The sequence below is a fragment of the Hyposmocoma kahamanoa genome, unplaced genomic scaffold, assembly GCF_003589595.1.
Source record: "Hyposmocoma kahamanoa isolate Upper Pololo Valley unplaced genomic scaffold, ASM358959v1 92, whole genome shotgun sequence".
In the NCBI taxonomy this organism is placed as follows: Eukaryota; Metazoa; Arthropoda; class Insecta; order Lepidoptera; family Cosmopterigidae; genus Hyposmocoma; species Hyposmocoma kahamanoa.
This window is the reverse complement of record NW_020654748.1, coordinates 14,922,671-14,950,643: the sequence shown is the minus strand read 5'-3', so window position 1 is coordinate 14,950,643 and position 27,973 is coordinate 14,922,671. Positions and strand designations below refer to the sequence as shown.

Here is a 27,973-nt window from a genome sequence, read left to right as displayed (position 1 = left end):
ACGATTCGTCATGACTCGTGAAAACAGCTTATGAACGTGGCTTAGAAGCGAGATGGGCCTGTAGTTCGTCAGTAGGGTGTTATCTCCCTTTTTGAAGAAGATTATCACCATGCGTCTGGCGTATAACCTTCGAGTAAGACTGGATTAAAGAGCCTCTGTAGGACTTTTAGTACCGGTGTTCCACCCGCTTTCAGAATTATCATAATAATTATATATTTATAATCATATATTATGAAAAATAATCGCAATAGCGACTTCGTCTCTTCATACCCAGCGAATATTGTGTTAGTCATACTAACCGATGTCCTAGTATACGAGTATTATGCAAGATTAAAATCCATAAAATTGCTGTTGTAAATAAATAAACCTGTTACGGTATTTTCCTATAAAATATTCAATAGATATTTTATGGATTTATTTCACAATAAAGTGTCGATGTTTTAAAGTGTATATGTAGATTATTTTGGATACATCATTCATAATGTGTAAAATAGCAGCTTGCTTTGTGGCTTGCTTTGTAAGTTGAATAATTTGTACGTCAGCCTGGCACAGAGTTTCTCGGTTTTTAATTAAAATCATTCTACGCTTTTCGATTATAGATGCTGGGCCTAATAGAGCAAAGTGTTGCGGAAATTTATTCGTAGTGAGTGTCGAGATTTATCGTGACTATTCATGCAGCGGAGGGCATAAGTTCAAATTTTATTTATATTCCAGCGAAGATGTCGAATTGAGAAGAATTTTCCCAAGCGAATTTCCGCAAGACACCATTCGAAAAAGCGGCAACTTAGACTTTGAAGTTTGTACCTATTCAATGAAAATTATAATACATTATTCGCTTATATTTACCCTTCCCATGATATAGTACATATTATGGTACCTATTATGGCATTATTATATGACTGCCTCATTGGCCAAACGCGGGTCCCGGGTTCGAATCCCGGGCCGAAAAAAAAATTCATAATGGCCTACATTTATTTATCTCGTGAGTTTAGGTGTAATTTGTGATTGTCAATGTGTGTGTCATAGCATCCGCGATACAGGGTTTCCCTAGGCGGTGCTATGATGTTTGAGTTATTATTATTATTATTATTTTAATTCATTTAAATGATAATTCTGTTTAGCCTTTAGGTCGTTATGCAGAATTGAAACGATATTTTAAATACCCTAAGAACAACTTAATGGCTCACTTTGAGGAGCTGATATGCTACGAGGATGGCGAAAAAAAGGTAAGTGAAAGATTTATGTAAAAAAGATGGCTAAGATTAGTGATGCTCTATCACGCTCGTAAAGAGACTGTTGCAATTGCACTCAAAGTCAAAACAAAACGAGATCTAGTAATTGTGAAATATAAGATTATCTGAGATATATACATTCAAAAATTGCACAAATGTTATTGAGAAATATCTATTATTTTAATAAAACATGAAGCGTGAATAACATTCATCATGGCAGTTAGACCACCACCGGAAATATGTTCTATTTGATAGACACATACAACTTGATTACCTCAGTTATAGCCTACAGAACGTTAAACTTCTTTATTAAGATTACATTAATATAAAGATCTAACGCATAGAAAAAAATCCTTAGATCTGACAAGCCGGCTCTCAAGCAGAGGCTGTGGTAGTTGGTTCGAATCCGGGCTAGCATCTCTGAATTTCCCGGAAGTTATGTACGAAATTTAATTTGAAATTTACCGCGAGCCGGCCGTTTCCTTATGTTCCTACTGGGTGCTCCTAATAGTAGGAACACTAGGATTAATATGTCCTTATGCTCCTATCGTGAAATCGTAACTAATATCTTCACTGAACTAGATTTAAAAAATATCACAATAAAAAAGTCAATAATATCTTTATTACATAGTTAAGAAGAAAATTACACTTGAAATCGTCACTTTGCGTTCTTTCGTAAGGCAGATTCCCCCGAGAAGAATGATCAAGAAACTCTAGGGGTTGCTCTTTAAAATTAATATAGTAATTTAAATATACATATAGAAACAACCTGAAAGAGCTAAACGGATCACTATCTTGCATTTTTTTCATCCAAGTACCTACCCAGAAGTTGTATAATAACTGCAATATCAATCACATATAAATATAGTACATAAGTAGGAGCACGAATACATGTTTATCCTTTTGGTCCTACTAGTAGGAGCATTAGTCCTCGTGCTCCTACCAGAAGGAGCACCCAGTAAGCGCATAAGGAAACAGCCCTTGAGCCTTTCGGTAAGGGAAATAAGTCTCCAACCTGCATTGGGCCAGCGTAGCGGACTTTGGCCAAAACCCTCACCTGAGAGGAGACTCGAGCCTATTAGTGGGTCATATAAACCTGTATCTAAACGCCAATCTATGGCATCATCTCATCAACAGTGTATCAGGTGCACTAGATTGGCATACAGACACAGGTTTATTTCTGCCGCCAAGCAGTAATGCATAAGCAGCGACATTTTTTGAACCCCTTACGAAGCACAGCCCGCCCATGTGTGTGGATAGTCCTTAAAGCACATAAGTCAAATTCATTAGTTACTTCATTGATTTGTTACTTTAATTCTACAGGCGTCTTTTCTAAATTTATCATTCTCTTCACATCTTCCAACGCTATAAACAACAAAAAATATATAATTGTATACATTAAGAAATGAAGCACTTTTTTGCCTTATGTGCCGTAGTCCTCAGACCCTAAAATTATCTTGATAAATATACCTTGATTTTTGGATCAATAAAATGTCACCGTAGCAATGACGTGTTCGTATCCGAGATGTATCCAAACGTGTCAATTTAATGTCAATTTCAAAAAAGTTACAATCGTAATTGCTTTCTCAAAGACTTCTTCGTGTTTATTTAGTTTTGTCTGTATATGTACCATATATCGGCAAGGACAATTTTAGGGTATATATTGGATAATTCTCAAAGAAAGTAAATATCTTGAGAATTTCGAACTCTGCCTATATTACTATATTTTTAGTAACAGTAGAGCTCCTTTATTTATTTATTTAATAGTTTATTGTACAGGAAAAATACAACAAGTCACAAAGAATACAAGCGAAATTAAAAACAACAGGTTCTGCTTATTTCTAATAGAAATTTCTTCCTGCAGACCTAAATACAGGACACTATAACTAAAAGAACAGAAAAGAAGAAAGAATATGTGCACAACAAAACAAGGAAAAAAAATATATAATAATGTTAAATTGTTACAAATTATATAAATACTTAGTTAAATACATATTTTATAATATAATACCTAAGATATGGATGGAATAGTAGATAAATAATGCTCCTTAACTCTCACTTTAAAAATAGCTAACGATTTACTTTCGTGAACAGTAATAGGAAGTGCATTCCAAAGTCTGACCGCATGAACAGTGAAGGAGTGAGAATAGAAACCGGAATTGAAGCATGGAAAAGATAGCTTTAGCGGACCTAACAAGAGAGCGACAGGATTTATCCTGAGATCTAAGGAAGCTGAAACGCTCTTTCAGGTACTCGGTAAACACAGGGTTATGTAAAATATTGTAAAGAATGGAGACAATATGCAAATTCCTGCGGAGACGGATGGGAAGCCATTTGAGCTGACTGCGGAAATGTGAAATTCGGTCATATTTACGAAGCCCAAAGATGAACCTTATACATAGGTTTTGCAGTCGTTCAAGCTTATTTAGCAGTTCTTCAGTAGCATCCAAATAGCAGGAATCAGCATAGTCTAAGAAGGGCAAAATAAGTGTTTGGACTAAACATATCTTGTTTTTAAAGGTAAAACGTTTTGGAGGCGCTTAAGTGAGTGGAAGGAAAAATGGACTTTACGACTGACTTCATTAATATGTGGAGTCCAAATCAAATTACAATCTAAAAGCAAGCCAAGATTAATTGCAGTAGAAGCATAAGCAATAGGCGTCGAATTATACGTTATAGGTGGGACAGAATCTAGATGCAGTATGCCACGCATATACCCACTTCCCACAATCATAGCCTGCGACTTTTTGGGATTCACCAACAAACCAATACACTCAGCTCCTTGTGAAAGTGTTCGTACAAGGAAATACTGCCACCTTACCTATTGCTGCCGCCAAACACTAAATGTCAGCAGTACTGCGCTCTGGTTTTGATGGGTTAAGGGTATTGGTGAAATTACAGGCACATGGGACCTCTTATGTCTCTGGGTGACGGGCGCAGTGACAGTGTCCCTCAGATCTTTGCGATTTTGTTTGATAAGTACAGGCGTGTCGTTTACCACCAGGCGCACGACTTGTTCGTCCCATCATTTAGCATCATAAAAAAAGTTCAAATTCTGTCAAATCGAAGGAATTTTTCGTTGTGTTCGATCTTTGTATTAATAATTATAACAAACTAGTGGAGTAATTTCATTAAAAAATATATCATGATAGTAAAAAATCATGATTCAATCAAATCTATATTTTATGACGAATGAAAACCAAGGTCGAATCAATGTGATCGAGTTTCCATCTCATTTGAAAGTGAAAATGATCTATATCATAATACGCACAAGACTGTAGTATGCACTTGACCTCCATTTTTTCTGGTTTACTTATAACCAGTAAGTTGTTTTTCGTTACATCATTTTAAGCGTTGCAAGGTTGATGGGTAATATCAAATTTTTGTTTGTTACACATAGCTTTTGGAGGCGAGGAGTGACGTCAAATTATACATGGAAGGAGCCAATTATAAGATTGCTTCCTAGTTGAATGGTTTATCATTCTAAAATCTTACTAAATAGTTTGTTGTTTTAAAACATATTTCCTGATTTTTTGTTATACCTCACTGTGTTGAAACACTTAACCAGATAGTATAATTGGTGTAGTTTTTTTTTTGTCAACATAAATGTATTGGGTTGGCCGTAACGTCAATGTATCATCAATGTATAAACGAAAAACGTTAAAAAAACTTCAATCAATATAATAATATACTAGTCATGGTGATATACAATCTTTTGCCACTTTTCGGGTAATATGTTTGTAGGTTTATAAAAACTTACATACAGTCAGCTCTTAAGTATCGTTTAGATAGTCTCATCATTCAGCCATCATCAGTCTCGTCATTATCAAAGTCATACTCAATCAAAGAATTGTGTAAAGTGAAACTCTAAAGTGGTTATGTTCGGGTGAACACGGTGGATGAAGTAATACATCCCTTCCTAATTACAATAAATTTTGACGGTTTTTTAAGCTGTGTATGACTTAGTAATATCATGACAAAATGCAGCACCCTTACGAATGAACAATTCCGGGATTCTTTCTGAATTATAAACCTAAAACTTTCCCGCCTCTTTTGAAATTACGTCCTATAAAAATATTTTTAAAATAGCCTTAAAAGCTGTAAAATTTTTGAAGAATTTTTTGTTTTCATTATTTATTTATTTATTCAGTTCACCAACACTATACACATTATATCATTCAATTAGGTATTTAACATAACAAAACAAAGAACTTAATGCTATAGCAGTTATAGGTGAAAACAACATGCAATGTAAAATAAGAATGTTAATAATTACTATTACAATTTGAATCGATCAATCATATTCAATTTAAAAGAATGTAAATGATATTAATAAAGCAAAAAATAAAAAAGCAAATTCAAAATAAAGTAATTAAGGCATAAGCATATACTATAATATAATATAATATATACCTATTTAAGATGTTTTAAGATGTTAGGGACTTGATAGAATGTCTAAATTTGAGCAAACTGTCGGCAAAGATGTCAACAGTGTTCATACACTTACTGTTATGCAGACGTGCCAGTCTAGCCAGAGGCGCAAAGTGGCCCAAATTGGAGTGGGAGCTCGGGGTACGCGATAGGTTAAAACATTGCGAGGACCTTGGTAACCTACGCGGTATGTTAGAGCCTAGTTCGTTCAGTAATTCAGGCGTATCCAGGATTCAGTGTGCCTGAGATGCGATAATAATTCCAACTTGAACTGCTTAAGTCTGGCGTCGGAGTTCTTTAAAGACTTAGTAAGAAAACAGGAATAGGTCAAGTGCCACATGAATCTTTTCTGCGCCCTTTCGAGTTTCTTTTTGTATACGTTATAGAAAGGGTTCCATACAACGTTACAGTAGCAAATACCGTTGCGATTTTCCTTTTATAATAGATATGTAATAGTGAAGCTTGAAGGTATTAAACTACTAGAAACATAATAAAAAATCGAAGTGCCTTTATTTTACAGGTGTGTAAGATAGATTTCGACCGCTACTCGCCTGCGGAAGACAGTTTCTACAACTCCGCGAAGCCTGAGAGCCACGTCGACAGGCGTCGTGTCTATTGTTTTATGCTGCTTTGCTTCACTGAAGACGAGCTTGATAGAGTCGTTGCGTCTTTCTAAGATTACATTCTATACAATTTGTTTTTTTATCTGTGCCTTGACGTAATACAATGAGTTTTCTCTAGAAGACAAATACTAAAACACCGCAAAGCTTGATCCAGGACGAGACTGTTCGATCCGTCGTATTAGTCTAGAACGTAACACTGTTTTTGCCTTCAATATTTCAAGAGTGTAAAGAGTGTAAAGAGTGTAAACAAAAATGTACAATACTTTGCATGGCTCCAACAATTTTTTTAGTTTTTTTTTATCAAAGAATAAGTGTTCATTTGACCTCCATATTACCTGACGAAAAGTGACGATATGGTCAACGATGGACCATGCACACCTAAATAATGCTTATTCACTTTCGTCTTGAAAAGGCCCAAGTTATAGCGTTCAGAGAATAAGTCCGCAGGCAAGGAATTCCACTCCATAGTCGTTTGCTATATAAATATCGTGGCGTGACGTTTCGTGCGAATCCTTGGAACACCCATAACATAGCGGTGGAACTCTAGACTACTGTGGTCCTTGAAGTTAAAAAACTCACTCGATTTTTTCACATCAGTATATCCACTATTTACTGCTACCTACATACACTCTGTCGAAATAGGTGAACGTTGCATAAAAATAATTATTGACAGGAATCAATTAGCCGTCTCAATTTGTATGTGTAAAATGTGTGCTAATCACGATAAAAAGACTAACAAGATTTAAGCAATAACTGCTAAGTAAATAATTAGTAGCGCCGTTTCAATGGTTCATCAATATCAGTTCTATTTAATGTCTTGGTTAATCACGCACGCCCATCATTGTTGTGCACGGTGTGTTCAATATTTATTGATCACGCCTATATGATAGTACGTCACTAATTCAGTACAATAGACTGTTACTTATGTAACAGTCATAGTTTAGGTTGTTATCAACCTAAACTATGATTACATATCCAAATGTGGCGTTCCAGTCGGACACGATTCAGAACTATCCGAATCTTTTCAATCTGATATTACAATTGGATACAGCCTTTCCCATAACTAGTAAAGGCACATAGCTGCATCTACAAATCTCGTGTGTGGCAATCGCCATTTCAAATGAAAATGACACAGACGAGCTGCAACAACTCAGTAAGCGTTTGAACTCCACCAAATCTTCTGACCTCTGTTATTATCTCCTATTAACGATTGCCACATTAATAGAGAATAGTTATGTTTTATTGTCAATAAAACCAATTATGTTCTGGATCGCACACTAGCATTTTATTTATCTGTCCGAATATAATTTTTATGGTTCTACTCTATGGCGAATAACCTTATATACTGATTCAATGAGCGTATACCCACAATTTCACTTACAAGCTCTTCGTATTTGAGGACCTGTCGACAGCGAATGCTTGGATGTATAATATCGTCTTTTTATGATTGACAACCGATAATAATGATAAAAACCAAACCAAAAATGTGATAAAAGCACAATAACAAATAAGCGTCGTGATAATGACGTAACCGTGGGTGTCTTGACCGCAACTGACCCTTGTATATGATGATGTTATGTAAAACAACCTTGTACTACATTTTTAAATTTATTAAGTAGTTAATGGAACTCTGAACTTAAACCCAAAATTTTTAGTGTTAATCGTTACATATAAACAATTATAATAATAAAGAGTTTAAATTAGATGGTAATTTTATCAGAAAGTCGGCTACGTTTCTCTGTTGACTCAATGGAATGTACAACGTAAAATCTCTGAAGTGAAAGTAAAAAATATTATCATGAATGATTTATTTTATTATTATCAGAAATTCCATGTCTAATTTCTAGTTCCTGAATAGATTCAAACAACTTTCAGAGTAACTTAGGGATGAACAGTTATTTATCTTGAAAATGATATCTTAATGAAGTCGAAGGAGTAAGTGAAATAGAGAATTGAATATGAACAAAGTTCGGAAAAAAAGTTTCGAGTATCAGTCGGAGGTCATATGCGCGTCTTAGGTTGACTTAGTTCAACACACTGTGACGTAACGCGACCGGTTGGGAGAACAGCCTAAGCCTGCGCCTGCGCACACCCAGCCAATCAACCATACAACAATCTAACTTAATTTTATAGTCAAATAAGATGTTTTAACCTACCTCTGATTATTTAAATGTAGGCAACATTCTGTTTATGTCAATTAATATGTAACGCTATTGCATTATCAATGGCTATATTCTCTAGCACAATGTTAAACACTTTGGAAACAATTTCATAATTAAATACAAATTATGCTATTATAGTATTATAATTCTCTCACGTACCAGATAAGAATATGGAATGAAGAAACTCCATCTAAACACCCATCAAAAACCAATTGGCCACAAATTATTCAGCGCAAAATGTAAGACCTTGGCCTTTTCCACGTGATTATTGACTTAACGTTGTGGTTTGTACACTTATTAAAATACATCATACATGTTGCATGCAACATGAACTTTATTACTTCTGTATAAGTGTGGTTTTAGTGTTGCAATGTTACAAAGTGCCTCATCTTCGGAATAACATCAACCAATTGAAAAAGCTAAAGGCCGACACTTACTTGAACTGATTGACGTTCCCATAACCTTACAAGAATGCAGTATTCATGAGATATGCAAGTACACATTGACAGTTACTTAAGTTTTCTCGATTTCCTAACGAAAAATGTTCATTAGCATTAGTTTGTGTAATCTGAGCAAGCATACCTGCCGAATGCTTAAAAAAGGTTGAACTATGATTAACAACATTCATATTATTATGGGCCTCTAACATCGAAACAGAAAGACGATTGAAATCATTATTATTTCAAATTAAACGTTCTGATCTATATGGTCAGTGGTCCACGTTGTTATCCTAATTTAACCTTATTTTTAGCGCCCCTCTAAATATATCAAATTTTCCATTCGTTAGCTTGTATTCTACTTTCATGTCACACACCAGCATAAAGTTGGTATGTGTGGTATGTTATTAATGACCTTTCAGCTTAACGACACGTTGCGCGGTTTGCATATGCTTAGCATGAATGAACCTCTCCAAATGGAGCATACTTACCTATTGCATAAATGGTTTTGTCTCTACTCGCTCCACCCAATTGATGTTTTCTGTCCCAAGAGACTGTGTCTACAGACCTCGTTTGTTTTGCGCAAATTTCATACTTACTGCTAAAGTCTAAAAATACTTTCACTGTAATTTAGCTGTACAATATCTTAATTGCAGGTCCTTAGAATTTTATTCCAATTTTTTTTAATTTATTAGGCAATATCAATTTTATTTTCTGTATATAAATTTATGGAAACAATAAAATTCCTTTTGTAGTTGTACATAGCAGCAACACATTACGTTGACCTGTTGTTAAGTAACGCCGGTTCATTATCGCGACCGTCACACATTAAACAATACAGTCTCCTTCCGTGCGAAAGGGTATCAGGTCATACGTTACATCTATTCTTATTGTAACTCTAATTGAAAACTCAAAAATATATATTACTGTGCAATAGATATAAAATACAATGGATTGGATTACCGAACTCTCCACCACTCAGTGAGAATAATGTACGACATATCATATTGCACACAGATAAATTACATTGTTTGGTAAATGTTTTAATAACGATGCATTGTCCGAATAGAGGAGAAAATTATTACCTTTTAAAATCCCTACTAACATTGACATTTGTGTTATTATTACTTAACAAAAATTGCAATGGGTCAAGATGTGTTTTTACAACATACGCATAAGACGTTGTGTGTATATGCGCACCGTTCGTGACAAATGCAGCGGTTGAGCTTAGAGAGAAGCTTCGGCAAGCCAATGCGGTGTTGCAACCACAAGTATTAGAGGAAACGAAACCGCTAGTATATATAAGAGGGTCGTTTGGACACGTAATCATCCCACAATCCAAGTGTACTTCGAGGAAGATAGTCGCTAGGAACAATAAAATGAAATTGGTCAGTACTTGCAGTGCAGTGGAGTGAAGTGAAGTGATACGTGTTCGAAGGATTTGGATCATATAATGGGTTTATTGTTTCAGTTCGTGGTGTTTGTTCTGGTCGCCGCCACGATGGCTGCTCCCCAAAATCAACAGGATGTTCAAATCGTGCGATATGATGTTAACAATGCTGGACTGGACTCTTACAGTTTCGCGTAAGATCGCGGTGTAAAGTTTATAATCACAGCATAGTTCAACACGTTTACATTTTAATACAATTTTATTTAAATTATGTCGTTATATAGGTGGGAGACATCGGACGGTAGCAAGCACGAAGAGCAGGGTGAGCTGAAGAACCAAGGGACCGAAAACGAGGGCATCGCTGTTCGAGGTCAATACTCGTGGATTGGTCCTGACCAAGTCCTTTACACAGTCACTTACATTGCTGATGAAAATGGCTTCCAGCCCACCATAGAGCAAGGTCCAGGTGGTGGCGTTCCTCCCGCAGTCGTCGCCTCGCTCCTCGGTTAAAATCTGCGTAGTTGCTAGAAAAATCAATGTAAATAGTTTAATTCAATTATGAAACTGTATATAATATTTATATACTGATTCATTAGAATAAATTGTAAAATAAAAAATAAATAAAATTTAAATGATAGTTTTATTAACCGAATAACAAAACATATAATAATTGCAAAAAAATACATATTTATACAATACAGTCTAATTAATTGCCTTCGTGGCCGAACGGTTACCACGCTGGACTGCCACGCAGAGGTCCCGGATTGGATTCCCGGGCCAGGAGAAATATTTGTACTGCTTACGTTTATTTCTCTCGTGAGTTTGGGTGTAATTTATGGTTGTCTATGTGGGTGTCCATGGCACGCGCGATATAGGTTTTCCTAGTTTTTTTTTTATAATATCAAGTGACGGGATGAACAAGTCGTGCGTCTTATGGTAAGCTGCATGACTGTCTATAACACTTGCAGTGCCACTCAGAGCTTTGCATCGCAAAGATCTGAGGGGCACTGCCACTGACCCCGGCACCCTGAGACGTAAGTTGACAAGTCTCATGTGGCTGTAATTTCACCAGCACCCTTACCCTTCAAGACTGGAACACAGTAATGCTGACATTAAGCTTGGCGACAGAACTAGGTAAGGTGGCAGTACTTCCCTAGACGAACTCTTCTGCAAGGAGCTCTACTGCTCTAGTGCGGGGCTATTATTAAAAAAAAAACTATCATATTAGTGACTCATAAGGTAAAATTTCATCAATATCATGTGATTTCTACACATAAGAATATTAACGTAAATATATTTTAAAATTGAAATTACACAATGTAACCTCTAAGCATAGGTCAAGACTTCTAACCTTATTAAGGAGACTTAAGAGTTTCATCACTATAGAAATTAATGTATGTGCCCGAGTTGAACACCAATTACCACCGACATGTTCATGTTACTTTTAAACATGAAAACTACCTCTTTAGTGCTGCAACCACTTCGTTATGTATAATTGACGAAAGTCAATACCAATAAATACGTGAAAAGCTTGCACTTGCAAAATACAAACCATTCAGCTTGAATAAGGAAGAGTCAAAGCAATAAAGTTACGTTAGTTAAGTTAGTAATAACACACTTCAAAAGTGTCTAGGGGTCAGGTACATTTTTACGAAATCAGGTTTTTTCATGAATTTCTTTTACACCAATGGATTTTTTTTAATCTATTTTATTTTCAAATTCAAATTATAAAATTGACCAAATACAAAAATCCATTGATGTTAAAAAATAATAATTAAAAAGCCTGATTTGACGTGCTTGGTTCCTGGACACTATTGACGTCTGTATTTAATTCTTTAATTTGAAGCAAATAATGCCGTATGTAAATGTAAACTAAATCCAATTTACTTAGTTCCTCTTTATTTAACAAAATTTTTTTACTTATGTTTTGAATAATTTTACTAGCAGTGGCCTTGTTTTCATCCGCTTGGGCTTAAGATTTTTTTTTATCAATTTGATAAAACGGGTAATATTTGTAATTTAATTTCTTGATATTTTTTTATTACTAGAATCTTTTCGATATAATTATAAAAAAAAAATCTCATACACTGCACGTTTTTTTAATATTCCTGAAGTGCCAATTTAATTTAAAAAGTATATATTTTCAGTTTCTCTATAAAGATATCTAGAAAACTTTTGGAATCTCTATCAGCGTAAGTTTTGGATTTATCGATTGTACCAAAACTTATGTTTACCCTTCAAAACTGGTACGCAGTAATGTTCACATTGCGACTTGGCGGCAGAACTAGGTATGTAACATTTTACAACTCGCCTGTGTAAGGATAAAAAAGTTATCGACTAATTCAGTTCGAACAATCTTTAAAACTTAGAGTTGACATTTTGTAGATGTGGCCTTATTACACCAAGGATGTGAAATTTTAATAGTGGTTATAGAGCGATTGTTAAATTTTGTAAAAAAATAACTTAAAGGATACACTGCTAATGTAAGGTCTCTCAATTCTCATTACGTACCCGCTAAATCTGGGAAACTATTAAGTAAACACGAGAGTTTTGATTATGATTGATTATTATCATTACCATTTAGTAAAGTTCTATGTAAAATAACGTTTAATTAAATAACAATTCCTAACTTAATACATTTTACTATTGATGTACATTGACTCTTCAGTTTACAGTTAAGAAATTTAAATATCAATTACGTGTAAATTATTGAATGGGTAATTTTCAGGTTAATTTTTTCTATCTAATTTCGGTGGCATTTTCTATTATTTAAATATTGTAGGATATTATCACGAAATATTTTGTAATATTCGAGTGAAGAAACTTGTTATTATTTCTCGTTAATTTATTCGAATGCTTAAATAATAAAAATTGCCACCGAAATGATGTAGTGAAAACTAACCTGAAAATTACCGAATACAACAACAGCAACAATATTATTTTTTCTGTTAATAAATAAATCTCTCTTCTTCATTAACCATATTCGCTATATAATTTATTTTATATATTGCTGTTAACAATTTAAATTAATTCGTAAATATACATAAAGCACCAACAAAATATGCTGAAAGATGTAATGATTTTTGTAAAACAATGTATATAACACAAACTTTGTTTAGTTTTACGTCGAAAATCTTTTGTAAGCCTCAGAAAACCTGTTAAGTCGCAAACCTTTGTCCGGCTAGTACCGTGAGGCGGATGTAGAGCACCTTTTGAAAGAGTTCCATAATAATGACAAACTAGTGAAGTATTTTCACAAAAAAATAGATGAATGCTAATTGATATTCAATGAAAACTACCTTCAACCAACCAACATTATCTATTTCGACCGCTAAGCTGTCATGCTGCGTTCCGATTTTGAAAGGTAAGGGTGCTAGTGAAATTGCAGGCACATGGAACTACTCAACTTATGTCATAAGGCGCAGTGGCAGTGCCCCTTCAGATCTTTGTGATTTAAAGCTTGGAGTCGCACTGCAACTGTTATCGATAGGTGTATCGCTTGCCACCGGGTACAAGAGTTATCCGTTCCGTCGCTTGGTATTATTAAAAAAAACTAAAGCCTCTCTTTAGAGGAAACCCGTACAAATCAGTGAGACATAAAATGAGTTGATGGATTATGATAATTTAGTATAGGCGATGAAATATTATTTGCAACGATTCGTCTTATCGCTTCATCTTTAGAATACAATAGGACAAAAGAGTGTACCGTCTCTGTAACGCACGTGCATTTCTGTATAGTGCAAACAACTAGTTTAAACACTTTTACGCATTGGGACTTAATTCAAAACGTGGTAATCCTATGCGGAACTAACTTTGTTGAATTAGTTAGAAAAAAGTCGACAGGCGGTATTTTATGAAGTACTTACAGGTTTAAAAAAACGGCCAAATGGTAAAGAAAAAGTTCAAAACTAGTATTCCGAAAAAGCATTTAGCGCACCCATGACTCGTACGATGAACCAAAATCATTAAATCCATGCAGGTTTTGAGTAAAAGAAGTATTGAAGGTTCTATTACTATATTGTAGCAGAAAGGATAAGCCGTTCCCAGAGATAACTTTCGTATCGGTGCAAATAAAATTTCTTCAACTCTACATAATATTATGTCTAAAAATGGTCAATGATTTGTTGACCAAACAAACAGGGCTTTTAAAAGGCTGGTGTCTAATTGTTTGCCAGTGATTTTACTACTTGGACTGATGATTTGCTACATGAAATATAACACAGGAAAGAGAACTAACATAGTACAAAAAATTATAATACACAGTGAAACTTTTGAATTCAATTTAGTAAATATTTCAAAAGTAGTTCAAATATCATAGTTTTTTTAATTTGATGTAAGTGGATCGCCTTGCTTTCGTTAAAATAATCTCCTTGTCATCAAATTAAGGCAACTGCTTTGGAATACATATAAAGACCGAACGCGTTCACTTAAGTCATTCTGTTATATATTTACGAAGTGTCATCATCTCTTAGAATGAAATTGGTTAGTATTTGACCTATATATTTTTGTGTTAGTGTATGTGAAAAATTCGTTAACTTCAACCTTTAACGTCATTTTAATTATTATCGAAGCGTATAAAGTATAACCTAACTGGGCTGTATGAACATTTTGTGCTTGTGTAACAATTCTGTGGAACGCTATTAAGTTTTTCGTAACTTGAGTGAACAAGTGATATGTAAATCGAATATTAGTACTGTTGAGAGTATCTATTCATCAAAACGAAAAAATTTAACTGTGATTTGCCATTAAGTAAATGTGTGAATTATATGTTATATTTAAGGGGAAGATAGAAGGAAAAACAGGTAGAGAAAAACTAAGAATAGCATATAGTCAACATACAAAAAGAACGTCAGAATGAGTAGCTAAGAAGATGTCAAAGAGATGACTATTGACTGTGAAAAATGGAGGATACTCGACCAACAAGAGCCGGGCCCTTCAATAGGATATATGATTAAATTTTTATTGAATTGATATTCAATTATTTTTTGTGAAATTACTCCACTAGTTTGTTATAATTATTAATACAAAGATCGAAACACTCAGAAAAAATTCCTTCGATCCGGTCGGATTCGAACCGACGTCTTCTTGCATACCGTGCCAGACGCTATACCAACTAAGCCACGGAACGAACCAACGGATCTCACGAATTTTTCTATGTGCTTGCGTCGTGTCTTTGTACTTGCCTTTCAACGACTTTTTAGTCGTAGCGCCATCTATGAGAAATCTATGACAGATTTATCACCCAGTTAGTACCTTTACAGCTACCAGTCCTGGCGAGAGATGTCGCTATTCACTGTATTAATTAAATTTTTATTGAATTGATATTCAATTATTTTTTGTGAAATTACTCCACTAGTTTGTTATAATTATTAATACAAAGATCGAAACACTCAGAAAAAATTCCTTCGATCCGGTCGGATTCGAACCGACGTCTTCTTGCATACCGTGCCAGACGCTATACCAACTACGGTCGGTTCGAATCCGACCGGATCGAAGGAATTTTTTCTGAGTGTTTTTTCTGAGTGTTTCGATCTTTGTATTAATAATTATAACAAACTAGGATATATGATGATTAAATGTGAAAGTGAATCCTGGCTTTTTTACTTTGCAGTTCGTACTTGCCTGTGTGATCGTGTTGGCAGTTGCTGCTCCTCAGAAGAGTAGAGATGTCCAGATCCTACGCTACGAAAGCGACAACATTGGCGTGGGAGGCTACAGATTTGCGTAATTATATATTACTATATTAATTATAATTTTTCAATTATAAGAAACTTCCTAATTTTTACTATTAAACTGGATCTTTTTGATTGCCAAAAATCGCAACTATAATTATTTTTATTTCTACAGCTATGAACAAAGCGACGGTCAAAGGCGCGATGAACAAGGCAGTTTGCAAAACGAGGGTCGCGAGAATGAATCCATTGCTGTGAAAGGAAGCTACTCATGGATTGGCCCTGACGGCGTTACGTACACCGTCACTTACATCGCCGACGACAACGGTTTCCAGCCCGAAATCGAACAAGGACCCGGTGGTGGTGTACCTCCAGCCGTCGTTGCCAGTCTCCTTGGATAAATAACTATACATGATATTCAGAAAATCAAGCTAGTCATTCAAAGATAAAAGTAAAAAGAACAATACGTTCCAGTAGATAGAGGAATAATTCAACATTTACTATAGAATGAAATGAGAATTGTTTATCTATAAATTACACCAAAATACATACCATATAATATTGTGTCTATGTTATTGACTATGTTATAATTTAATCTTGTTTTTGGTATTAGTACAAGTTTTTTTTAACAAATAAGGAAGCGTCAAAGCAATAAAGTAACAAAACACATAAAATTGTCTTGGGGTCAAGCACATTTTTGCGAAATCAGGTTTTTTAATGAATTTCTTTTAGACCAATGGATTTTTTGGTCTAATTCATTTTCAAATTCAAATTATAAAATTGACCGAAAACCAAAAGTGCATTGATGTTAAAAAGTAATAATTAAAAGCCTGGTTTTTAGTATTTGGAAAAAACGTGCTTGGTCCCTGGCCACTTTTGATGTCTGTATTTAACCCTTTGACTTGAAGCAAATATTACCGTATGTGAATGTAAAATAAATCCAATTTACTTAGTTCCTCTTCATTTCTGGACATTGTTTACCTATGTTTAGAATAATTTATACTATCTGAGGCTTTGTTTTCATCCGCTTGGGCTTAAGATTTTTTTTAACAATTTAATAAAACGGGTAATATTTGCTATTTAGTATCTTGATACTTTTTATTAATAGAATCCTTTCGACACAAAAAAATAATAATTCTCATACACTGCACGTTTTTACCATTCCTGAAGTCCAAATTTAATTTAAAAAAAAACTGATTTTCGGTATCTCAATAAAGATATCTAAAAAACTTTTGGTATCTCTATTAGCGTAAGATTTCATTTTATCTATTGTATTGAAAACATAATCGATAAAACTAAATTCACACTGAGGAGTATAACGAATTGCATCGTTAAATAATTTCAGGGTCAACATTTCAAATACCTAAACATTATTAGCCACATTAAGGTGACAGGCGCTGGTTCAAGTCCAATCGGATGGTAAGAATTTTTCTTTGTGTTTTGTGACAAACTAGTGAAGTATTTTCATAAAAAATAGATTAATGATATTTAATAAAAATTCAAAACCTTCAACCAACCAACATTACCTATTTCGACCGCCAAGCTATAATGCTCACGTTACTGCGTTCCTGTTTTGAAGGTTAAGGGTGCTGGTGAATAATAGGTACATGGGACTTGTCAACTTATATCTCAGGGTGACGGGCGCAGTGGCAGTGCCCCTCAGATCTTTGCGTTTTAAAGCTTTAAGTAGCATTGCAACTATTGGGGGTAGGCGTGTGGCTTATCACCAGGTGCCGTGACTTGGTATCATAAAAAAACTTTCTACATAAAAAATCTGACTAGCACCTTCGCACACATATATCCTATTGTTTAAGCGGATATGCACGTGGCTTGTAACGGCTAGCACCTTCTCGGGATGGTTAACACATATCTATTATATTTATGAATAAATACACTGAAGAGAGAAATTTACAGAAGATTACATATATCGTATGTAACAATGAATAGGCAATGAATATATATATAAGGCCATGTCATAGTCCGCCACGTCTCTGGCCCAATGCGTGTTACAGAAGAGAGAACGAACATAGTACAACAAATTATAATAAACAGTGAAACCTTAGAACAATGGCAATTTAGTAGATATTTCAAAAGTAGTTCAAATATCGTTGCTATTTTAATTTGATGTAAGCGGATCGCCTTGCCTCGTTAAGGCTAAAACAGGTGCCAGATTTACGAATTAGGCTCTTCTAAAAAGTAAATTCCTGATAATAATAATAGTCCAAGAATCACAAAAAATATATGATTCCTAGTAGTTCTTAAATAATTGATTGTATTGAGCAAAATTATAATTTATTAAGCACATTTCTACGATATAAAATTTAAACTTAAGCATTCAAATTAAATAAAAAGCAATAAAGCTTTAGCTGTTTACATGTAAAGCTTTACATGTAAACATCTGTTGTTTATAAATTTTACACGAAAAAATAGATAGTTTAATTTCGGATAAAATGTATTGTTTGGTTTTTTTAACTTATATATTTCATAAGTTAAGTGTTATAATTTAAAAAATAATAATTCCTTCCCACCCGCGACCTCTGCGCAGTATATACGGTCAGTCGCCTTCCACGCTTTGCGACGGGTAGTGTTTTTGAGCGGGTTTATGCCACAAAAAGTTGTTGTTTTTAATTAATTTCATTTGAATTTGTGTTAAACTTAATTTGTATATATATTTATTTCAGTTTGTTTTTATAGTTTAGAATTATAAGTTCAGTAGCAGTAGAAACCGTGTGAAAGCGTTAGTCCAGAGTCCAGGGTAGTACTGCCACTTTACCTATTTACCTGCCGCCAAACAGTAATGTTAGCATTACTGTGTTCCGGTTTTGAAGGGTAAGGGTGCTGGTGAAATTACAAGCGCATGGGACTTGTCAACTTATGTCTCTGGGTGACGGGCGTAACGGTAGTGCCCCTCAGATCTTTGCAATTTAAAGCTCTGAGTCGCACTGTAACTGTTATGGACAGGCGCGTAGCTTACCATCACGCGCACGGCTTGTTCGTCCCGGCACTTGATGTTATAAAAAAAGATTTTATAAATTACTTACTTCGTTATATTTACATTGCATATTTTTTAATAACTACCAAAAACTAGACAATACAGATATTATGCCAAAATAAAAAATAAATCTAAGGTGAAGCTTCGAATTTATACATTATACATGCAAATAATATGGCGCTGGATAAGAAGGTTCCAGGTTCGATCCCCAATAGAACCAAATTAGGAAGCCGGAACCAAGAGCTACGGAATTCTCTCCACGGCACTACCCAGAACAGCTAAGCTAAAACTACTTTAGAAATTTCATTTCCGATATTGATTATACGGGGAAATGAACCCAGGGCATAATACACTCCGCGGTATTATCCAGAACACCTAGTAGGCCAAAGCCATTTTAGAAAACTTCATTTCCGAAACTGGTTCTACCGGGAATCAAACCGGGGACCAAGAGCTACAGAATTCACTCAACGACATTATCCAGATCACATAGACCAAAACCATTTTAGAAAAGTTCATTTACCTAATTAATTCTACCGGGAATCGAACCCGGAACCTTCTCAACTAACTGTATAAAATGAAATAAAATTCAAAAACTATAAAATCATAAAAAAGAATTGAAATACAATCACCAAAAATTGCAGTAAATATAAAATTGAAATTGATTAAATATAAAATTGAAATTGATCTAACACACAGATAAATAAGTGAAGTAAAATAAAATAAAAGAAACTTAAACTACACACACACACATGAAGTTGCATCCAGTGGGTCTGGATGCGACAGTAAATTTAACCTCGCGCAAAGTACGTATCGTTATATCGTACTGTCTTATTGTTAGCATTTCCATAAGTTAAAAGTAAAGTAGTCGTGTTGGTCGTAATCACTGTTATTTTTATATTATATTTTTTATTATTAATCTAAGTGTTTATTTACGTATTGTATAAAACAAATTTAATAATACGTAAAAGTTATACTTTCAATGACGCATAATTAGTAAATATTGACGTTTGTTAAATGCATTTAAACTATAGTACAGTAAATGTTTTAATTTAACTACATTCTACGCTTTTCAACTTCTTTTTTATAGTTGAAAATAATAGTATCAGTTGTTAATTGATAGGATGTAACAATCGAATAATTGCATGATATACCTACTACTTTCACTATTTACGTTGTTACGATTTTGACCCTAAAATATTATGTAATGTTTATTTTTACGATGGTTTATTCTCGAATGTCTCTGAGGGGACAACAACATAGGTATAGATTGCAAACACACCGATTCATCAGTATTCTAGTTTATAACCAATCTTTATTTGACTTTGTGAAAGTACAAGCGCGTGGTAGATAGATGGCGTATGAAATTGTTACTAATGCTTAGAGTTCAAATAGTCAAAGTCATTCGCGACTGTTCAAGCTTTAAAATAATATTCTTGTCATCAAATTAAGGCAACTGCTTTAGGATACATATAAAGACCTAATGCATTCACTTAAGTCATTCCGTTATATGCTTACGAAGTGTCATCTTCACTTAAAATGAAATGGGTTAGTATTTGATCTATATATTTTTGTATTAGTGTATGTGAAAAGTTTGTTAACTTCAACCTTTAACGTCATTTTAATTATTATCGAAGCGTAAAAATATAACCAGGCTGGGCTTTATGAAAAGTTTGTGCTTGTGTAACAATTCTGTGGTAAGCTGTTAAGTTTTTCGTAACTTGAGTGAACAACGGATATGTAAATCGAATATTAATACTGTTGAGATTGTCTATTCATCAAAATGTGCAAATAGTGGAGTTGACATTTAACGCTTTGCAATAAGCACTTGAACTTTTTTTTAGTAAATTTAGAAACATCGAAAAGCCAACCGTGACCATGGGACCTGTAAAGGACCCGAAACGTCGGTTTGTTTGAAAAACAAATATACGCGATTTAAATCCGGAAAAATAGTTTCATTTCCAACGTCGGAAAAGTTTATCAGTGATTTGCCATTAAGTAAATGCGAAAGTTATATTTATTATAATTGAGGGGAAAATAGAAGCAAAAAGAGGTAGAGAAAAACTAAGAATAGTCAATAAACAAAAGGAGCGTCAGAATGAGTATCTAAGAAGAGGTCAAGGAGCTGTTTATAGACCGTGAAAAATGGAGGAGCCTAGACCAACAAAAGCCGGGCCCTTAAATAGGATAAATGATGAGGACGATTAGATTTGTGAAAGTGAATCTTGGCTTCTTTTACTTTCAGTTCGTACTTGCCTGTGTGACCGCGGTGGCAGTTGCTGCTCCTCAAAAGAGTAGTGATGTCCAGATCCTTCGCTACGAAATCGACGACATTGCCGTGTGAGGCTACAGATTTGGGTAATTATATTTAATTAATTTTTCAATTACAAGAAACTTGCTACTTTTTACTATTAAATTGGATCTTTTTTATTGCCAAAAATCGTATTTTTCAACTATAATCATATTTTTATTTCTTCAGCTATGAACAAGGCGACGGTCAAAGGCGCGATAAACAAGGTAGTTTGCAGAACGAAGGTCACAAGGACGAATCCATTGCTATGAAAGGACCTTCCTTCCTTTCCGCTACTCCTGGATTAACCTTGACGGTGTTACCTACACTGTCACTTACATCGCTGACGACAACGATTTCCAGTCCGAAATCGTACAAGGACCTGGCGGGGGTGCACCAGCTGCCGCTGCCATTCTCCTTGGATAAATAACTATACATGATATCCAGAAAATCAAGTATAGTCATTCAAAGATAGTAAAAAGAACCATACGTGCCATTAGATAAGAGGAATATTTCAACATTTACCATAGAATGAAATGAGAATCGTTTGCCTATAAATTACAACAAAACACATACTATATAATATTGTATCTATGTTATTGACTATATTATGATTTAATCTTGTTTTAGTATTAGTACAAGTATGGACCTGAACTGTTTTTATCGAGGTCTAACGTCTTCCCTTTGTGATCAATAATTTAATCACGTATTAAATTATTGACCATCAAATTCAAGAACAAAACGTACTTACATATAAATGTAGTGCAAAACTGATTTTTTGTAAGATTGAGTAAGTGTTTCTCTTTTGAGACGACTTCATCATAGATAAGAACGTAAAATTACATCAGAATGCATAAGTTACAAACTTTTGGAATATAAAAGTTGGTTTCGATTCTAGTTCGGTAGTCAATCTATTCGACGTGTCGGCGAAACATCATCCTCAAGATGAAATTGGTCAGTATCAAAGTGAAAAGTGATCATGTTCAGTGATAAATTATTGCTTGAAAGATATCGACTAGTGTACAATACACCGATCGATTGGTTTGGTGTTCTGCAGTGAAATATAATTTTCTCAAACATGCACGGAATTGCTTGCATTACTTTAAAAAAAACAGAAAGCATATCTTTTTGCCTATGCCGCCAAAATAAGTACGAAATGTGTTGAAGAAATGATTTAGTATCTAAGTCCGCTGCCATAAACTATTAAAACTAACAAAGAGGTGCAAAAAGACTAAAGAAAAACTTTCATGCAGACAATTGCTTCGTAGCATTAGTGCACTTATTTGCGAGAATTAAAAAATATGTATTACTTATTTTGCTTTTGATTATGATTCACTATAATATATTTTAATTAAATATAGTATATTTTAATTAAATATATTATATTTTAATTAAAAATATATTTTAAAATTAGAGAATGTATGGTAGAACCTTTGCCTTCGCAAATAAATGGGTGAAAACTTAAAAAAATGGTATATGCGAATATACCTGCATCTTAGATTAAAAAAGCGATAAAATAAACGAACTTTAAAGTTTTTTTTTGTTACTTCTTCGTTTTTGTATTGTTTATATTTTCTTCGCGAAAATTAGTTCTAGTGAGATGACAAAAAAAAATAACGGACTGTACTCTATCTAATTTAAAACAAGAAACGAAATTTGTCATGGAATATTAATTAATTATTTGTACTTTTTCTATTGTACGTTCTCCTTCATTCTTCATTCTCCATTTTTTGCATTGATTGAGAAAAGCACTGTAATATACCTCCGCATGAACGTGGATTGCCTGACTCGTATACTCAGCTTCCGCAATAATTCTGGATGACCATATAAATACAGAAAAATATGCAGACCTTTGTTGTTTCTTTCTAAAAAGGAAACATAGAGTTAACAAAAGAGTGAAATAAAAATTTTATTTCATAATAATTTATATTTAATCTTTGTGTCTTCGTCGATTGGTTTGAAAATCGAAAAGTAGTGAATTCAAAAGAACAGAATATATTTTAGCAACAGTACTATTTATAGCTTATATACCTTGTTAACTTCTATAGAAATCATTTTTCAGATCGTGACATTTTGCCTAGTGGCAGTGGCTTGCGCCGCACCGCAGCAACGTGATGTGCAGATTCTCCGATTCGACAACGATAACAATGGCCTGGGTAACTATAGATGGGCGTGAGTACCAAATCATTTACTAAAGTGTAGGACAGAAGGGGGTACCGTTGAACATTTACACATATATCTGATTCTAAAATCATAAATCATTATTATTTATTTGTTTTGTTTGCAGCTGTAGTTACATTTGTTATTGGGCTATAATCAATCATAATAATCAGGATCAAAAAGTGTATAATATTGTCAGAATTTCCATTATTGTGAAAGAACTCAAATGTTCAAACCTGCCCCACAACCGGGGAAGCATTGAATTCATCGATTTACATTTAAATTATCATCATTTATCAATAAATCAATCATTATCATCATCGTCATCATCAATTATCGTCATTGCCATTATAATTACTTATTTATTATAAATAATTTTTATTAAATCCGTTATCAAAAACATTTTACAATACATATAGTTCTTCAATCTATTTAGTTAAATATATAATCACAGGACTATTACAAAAAAAGTTTGCACGGAACCGGAACTCAATTAAAGTTTAAAATATTAAGTGCAATATAATAAATAAATAAAATTTAACTTTAAGATATTTACTTAAGAGTAATTAATTATAAAATCACAGGAATAGTATAAAACAGAATAAAAATAAGCAATAAAAATAAACAAAACCTCTTCTTATAAAAATATTAGTAGAGGAAGGTAATCTGAACCTCTATTAAACGTGTTCAAAGCTGCCCCCTTTGATTTGTTCAAATCTGCCCCAATGGGTACTCCACAAAATAACAAATATTTGTCATGCGTAAAAACATTCCAACTGCCTCTGCGGCCGAACGGTTACCATGCCGGACTGCCACAAAGAGGTCCCAGGTTTGATTCCTAGGCCGGGAGAAATATTTATATGGCCTACATTTATTTCTCTCGTAAGTTTGGGTGTAATTTGTGGTTGCTTATGTGTGTATCCAATCATGGCACCCGCGATCCAGGGTTTCCCTAGTGCGGGGCTATGTTGATGAATTATTATTATCCAATAATTGCAAGCTGTAAGTTTAGTATTTTAGCAACAAAACAATCCATACGACAAGCAAGGTTCAATTTGCCATTATCTATATTCTTTTATTTCTATTTTTGAGAATGCTTAATTTTCGACGCCAACTAAAAACTAAACGTGACCTCTCATTCAGTTTTTGGTGCGCGCACACTTACCGTTGCCACTGACAGGTGAGGGGCTCGGTGGTGCCTTATTATAAACATAATTCCTACTACAATTTCATTCGGACTGACTGCGCAAATGCATTTGTACTAAGCTGTCCCTGTTCAATTGTGTCTCCTTCTCCCCTACTCTATTCTAACTACTGGAATCGTGTCCAAATATATCATACTTTCAGTCAAAAATATTTCATACTTCTTTACCATAAATTATTTCCCATAAATAAAATGAGGACGTCCTCAATTAAACACTAGCCTATTCAAATAAATTCGGAATTTACAAATTTATATCACACCAAAATAGACTTTCAAATAAAATTTTGAACATTTGTGACACGTAACTAATCTATGTACATATCACGTTTTTAGCTTCGATCAATCAGACGGCACGAGACACGAGCAACGAGGTGAATTGACGAACCAAGGTCGGGAGAACGAGGCCCTGGTAGTGAGAGGACAGTACTCCTGGATAGGACCCGACGGCGTCACATACATTGTCACTTATGTCGCCGATGACCAGGGCTTTCAACCTCAGATTGAGCAAGGCCCTGGCGGTGGTGTACCTCCGGCAGTCGTTGCTAGTCTACTTGGATAAGAAATTAGCATAATATCTAGAGAAAAAGTTAACTAGTCATTTTATAAAAAAATCAATGTTATCTTCAATGGTTAATTAAAAATAATTGAAAACATTGATTTTATTACAAATTAAATACCTATACTTAAAGATCCATTATAAAATAAAAATAAAAAATTTGTTAATTTGCTGTTTATGTTCTTTACTTATTCAGTGTTGACACTTAAATTTCCTAACGATTTCAAAATTTATAGAGATTCATTTTAAATGCTATTGTTTATTGCGAAAATTGTCCTTGGTTGCCATTTGTAATAAAATATTTAGCTGTTATATATTATTGCAAAATGACGTTATAAACGCGACTGTGGTTTTGTAAGAAAAAGTAGTAAACATACTCGTGATTATCGAGTTCTTAGGTTTTCGCGATTGTTACACATAGGAAATGAAACTATTTTTCCGGATTTAAATCGCGTATATTTGTTTTTTCAAACAAACCGATGTTTCGGGCCCTTTACAGGTCCCATGGTCACGGTTGACTGAGGTGGTACAGTCTTCAACCAGTTATGTCTAATATTAATGCAAACCACCCTATTTTTTCACTATAGTTACAATAGTACTTATGGATTTGTGCCTCAAAGATGAGTATTGCCGCAGTCGCAACACTTAGCAGGCGCTTTGAAGTATTGAGGGATGTAGTATTGAACTACTACCGCCTGGATTAATTTTTAAATATTTTTCTTTCTACAATTAAAGTATTATTTTGTTACATGAAATAGAAACAAATCCATCAATGGATTTGTTCGGTGGATTAGGTTGGACTAGAGATTCATAGGATGTACTTATTCGTAAATAGGAATTACGTGGGCATTATATAACGGATTAATGAAATGAAACAATTCAACAGAAGATTCAGAACCACGCACCGGCTATGGATAAGCTATTAGATTTACGTAAATTTACTAATAATAGATTTGATTCTTTGACGATCAATCACATTATTTTGTAACTGTAGACAAACAAAAACACAACCGCCCGTGTGTGTTACTGATTCCTCCATATTACTGGTGCAGGCAGGAACCATGTATGGAAATTAAAAATATCTCCCTGTCAGTTGCTAACTGAAATGGAATTCGAAATAGTGTTGTTACGTATACTTAGTGATGAAATGGGGAAAAATATAAATTTGCTTCTTAACCACCAAGGACTAAAATTAGCAAATATTTGCGTGACTGGTGCAAAATACTGTAGAATATTGCATAGTATTTCGTAAATTGTTGACCAGAACACTACATTAATAATATTAATTCGCAGAACACACGCCAAAAGTAAAAAAAGTAACAAGAATAAAAAATAGTAAAATATCTGTCTGATAATACATAAATAAATAACTATTTATAAATTTGCGCGCAAAACCATTTTTACATAATTTTTCAATACATCATGTCTGTATATCATTTTTTGGTATCTACTAGTTTTAATTTATTAATCATGTACAGATCATAAAGTCTCAATTCAATTTTAAAAATCTTATTCTTAATGTTTTGATAGAGATGCTATTATAGTATCATGACCTCTACTGCTTCTTTAAACTTGTTGGATATACACCTGTGGGTCGAGTTTTGTCTATCTTATGAATACCAAAAACTTTCTCTATTGTGTTTTTGTCGTCTATCGCACAAGAATCTGACCCCTGTAGCATCCATTAAATTGATGAGTAGAGTGACTTAAAGTTCATACGGTATCTTTGCAAACGCACTACTGTCAATTTTAATAGTAGTTGTGCAAAATGCATCCTGACTTATGTAAAGAAATAAATAAAAAAATGGCACCCTTAAACGTAAGGTCACTCTAATTTTCAAAGATAACCTTCTAAGACTGTGAAACTATTTAGTTTTGATTATGAACATTTAGTAAAGATTTATACAAAAATAATGTTAATATCAAATAACAAATCCCATAGCGTTGTTTGATAAACTTTATCATTTTTGTTCATTGGCTCCTCAGTAACGAAATTTAAATGTTAATAACGTCGTCGTTGAATCATCAATTCAGTCGAAAAACGTCCACTGCTGGATATACCGAGCAATGGACGTTTATAGGCTTATGGGCTTACCGTACATCCCTTAGAGAAAACCCGTGCCCAACAATGAGACGTCAATGGGTTGATGAGTGATAATAGCTTATTCCATATGTTTAAAAACAACAAATGATTTCTTAACCAATACGAGGCTTTCAAAAGGTCGATGCCACATATGTTTACCTTTTTTGCCAGTAATTTTATTATTTACAATGATGATTTATTAAATTATACAAGACAAAACCATAAAATTACATCAGAATGCATAAATTAAAGCCTTTTCGAATATAAAGGTTAGTTTCCATACTAGTCCGGTAGTCAATCTCTTCGAGGCGTATGAGTGAAACCGTCAACCTCAAAATGAAATTGGTCAGTATCAAAGTGAAAAGTGAAAGTGTTCAGTAATAAATTATAGCGGGTCAGGGATAGTGCAAAACCGCGTATGTAGCATTGGCATAAGGCGCGTATCTACCAAAAACCAAATTGTACAGGAGGAGGTTTTAACGTTATTACTCTGTTATATCAAATGCTACGTCTTTCATTTTTAGCATTAGCATTAATTTGTTTTAGCTACGTACTGCTACCAATACATTCCCATAAATCTTGTTAATTTACTTGCCACGACATTTACGCAGATTTGATTTAGCCACTAATTTATCGAAGTAAAAATTGTTGTGACTTACATTTTTACACAGTAAACATTAATTTACGTTGGCTACGCACTGCCAACAACAGACTTCCGTAAATCTTGTTAATTTACTTGCCACA

General features: G+C 34.0%; 3 protein-coding genes and 1 long non-coding RNA gene across 4 annotated transcripts; all 4 read left to right on the top strand.

Moving 5' to 3' along the window:
• The first annotated feature begins 480 nt into the window (after nucleotides 1-480).
• LOC113236435 lies at nucleotides 481-10,831 on the top strand. Its single transcript, XM_026472497.1, has 7 exons — nucleotides 481-517; nucleotides 600-643; nucleotides 715-796; nucleotides 1,122-1,226; nucleotides 6,184-6,273; nucleotides 10,357-10,469; nucleotides 10,560-10,831. Exons 1-7 carry the CDS (start codon nucleotides 482-484, stop codon nucleotides 10,783-10,785), a joined length of 696 nt encoding a protein of 231 aa, XP_026328282.1. The 5' UTR covers nucleotide 481; the 3' UTR covers nucleotides 10,786-10,831.
• Nucleotides 10,832-14,748: 3,917 nt separating this feature from the next.
• LOC113236748 (endocuticle structural glycoprotein SgAbd-5-like) lies at nucleotides 14,749-16,610 on the top strand. Its single transcript, XM_026472915.1, has 3 exons — nucleotides 14,749-14,757; nucleotides 15,887-15,999; nucleotides 16,123-16,610. Exons 1-3 carry the CDS (start codon nucleotides 14,749-14,751, stop codon nucleotides 16,346-16,348), a joined length of 348 nt encoding a protein of 115 aa, XP_026328700.1. The 3' UTR covers nucleotides 16,349-16,610.
• A 3,089-nt stretch (nucleotides 16,611-19,699) lies between these two features.
• On the top strand, nucleotides 19,700-21,528 carry LOC113236900. Its single transcript, XR_003310996.1, has 3 exons — nucleotides 19,700-19,742; nucleotides 21,182-21,294; nucleotides 21,416-21,528. It is a non-coding gene; the product is annotated as an uncharacterized LOC113236900 (long non-coding RNA).
• Nucleotides 21,529-22,171: 643 nt separating this feature from the next.
• On the top strand, nucleotides 22,172-25,149 carry LOC113236746 (endocuticle structural glycoprotein ABD-5-like). The gene is made up of 3 exons (XM_026472912.1): nucleotides 22,172-22,180; nucleotides 23,289-23,398; nucleotides 24,924-25,149. The coding sequence occupies exons 1-3, from the start codon at nucleotides 22,172-22,174 to the stop codon at nucleotides 25,147-25,149; spliced, it is 345 nt and encodes a 114-aa protein (XP_026328697.1).
• The last annotated feature ends 2,824 nt before the right edge of the window (nucleotides 25,150-27,973 follow it).

Excerpts from the sequence above, each read along its gene's own strand:
- LOC113236748 (XM_026472915.1), top strand. Across the intron at positions 16,000-16,122 it reads GTGGGAGGCTACAGATTTGC|CTATGAACAAAGCGACGGTC; the intron begins GTAATTATATAT and ends TTATTTCTACAG.
- LOC113236746 (XM_026472912.1), top strand. Across the intron at positions 23,399-24,923 it reads CTGGGTAACTATAGATGGGC|CTTCGATCAATCAGACGGCA; the intron begins GTGAGTACCAAA and ends TCACGTTTTTAG.
- LOC113236435 (XM_026472497.1), top strand. The coding sequence starts at position 482 with ATGTGTAAAATAGCAGCTTGCTTTGTGGCTTGCTTT. Across the intron at positions 644-714 it reads GTTGCGGAAATTTATTCGTA|CGAAGATGTCGAATTGAGAA; the intron begins GTGAGTGTCGAG and ends TTTATATTCCAG. Across the intron at positions 797-1,121 it reads GCGGCAACTTAGACTTTGAA|CCTTTAGGTCGTTATGCAGA; the intron begins GTTTGTACCTAT and ends AATTCTGTTTAG.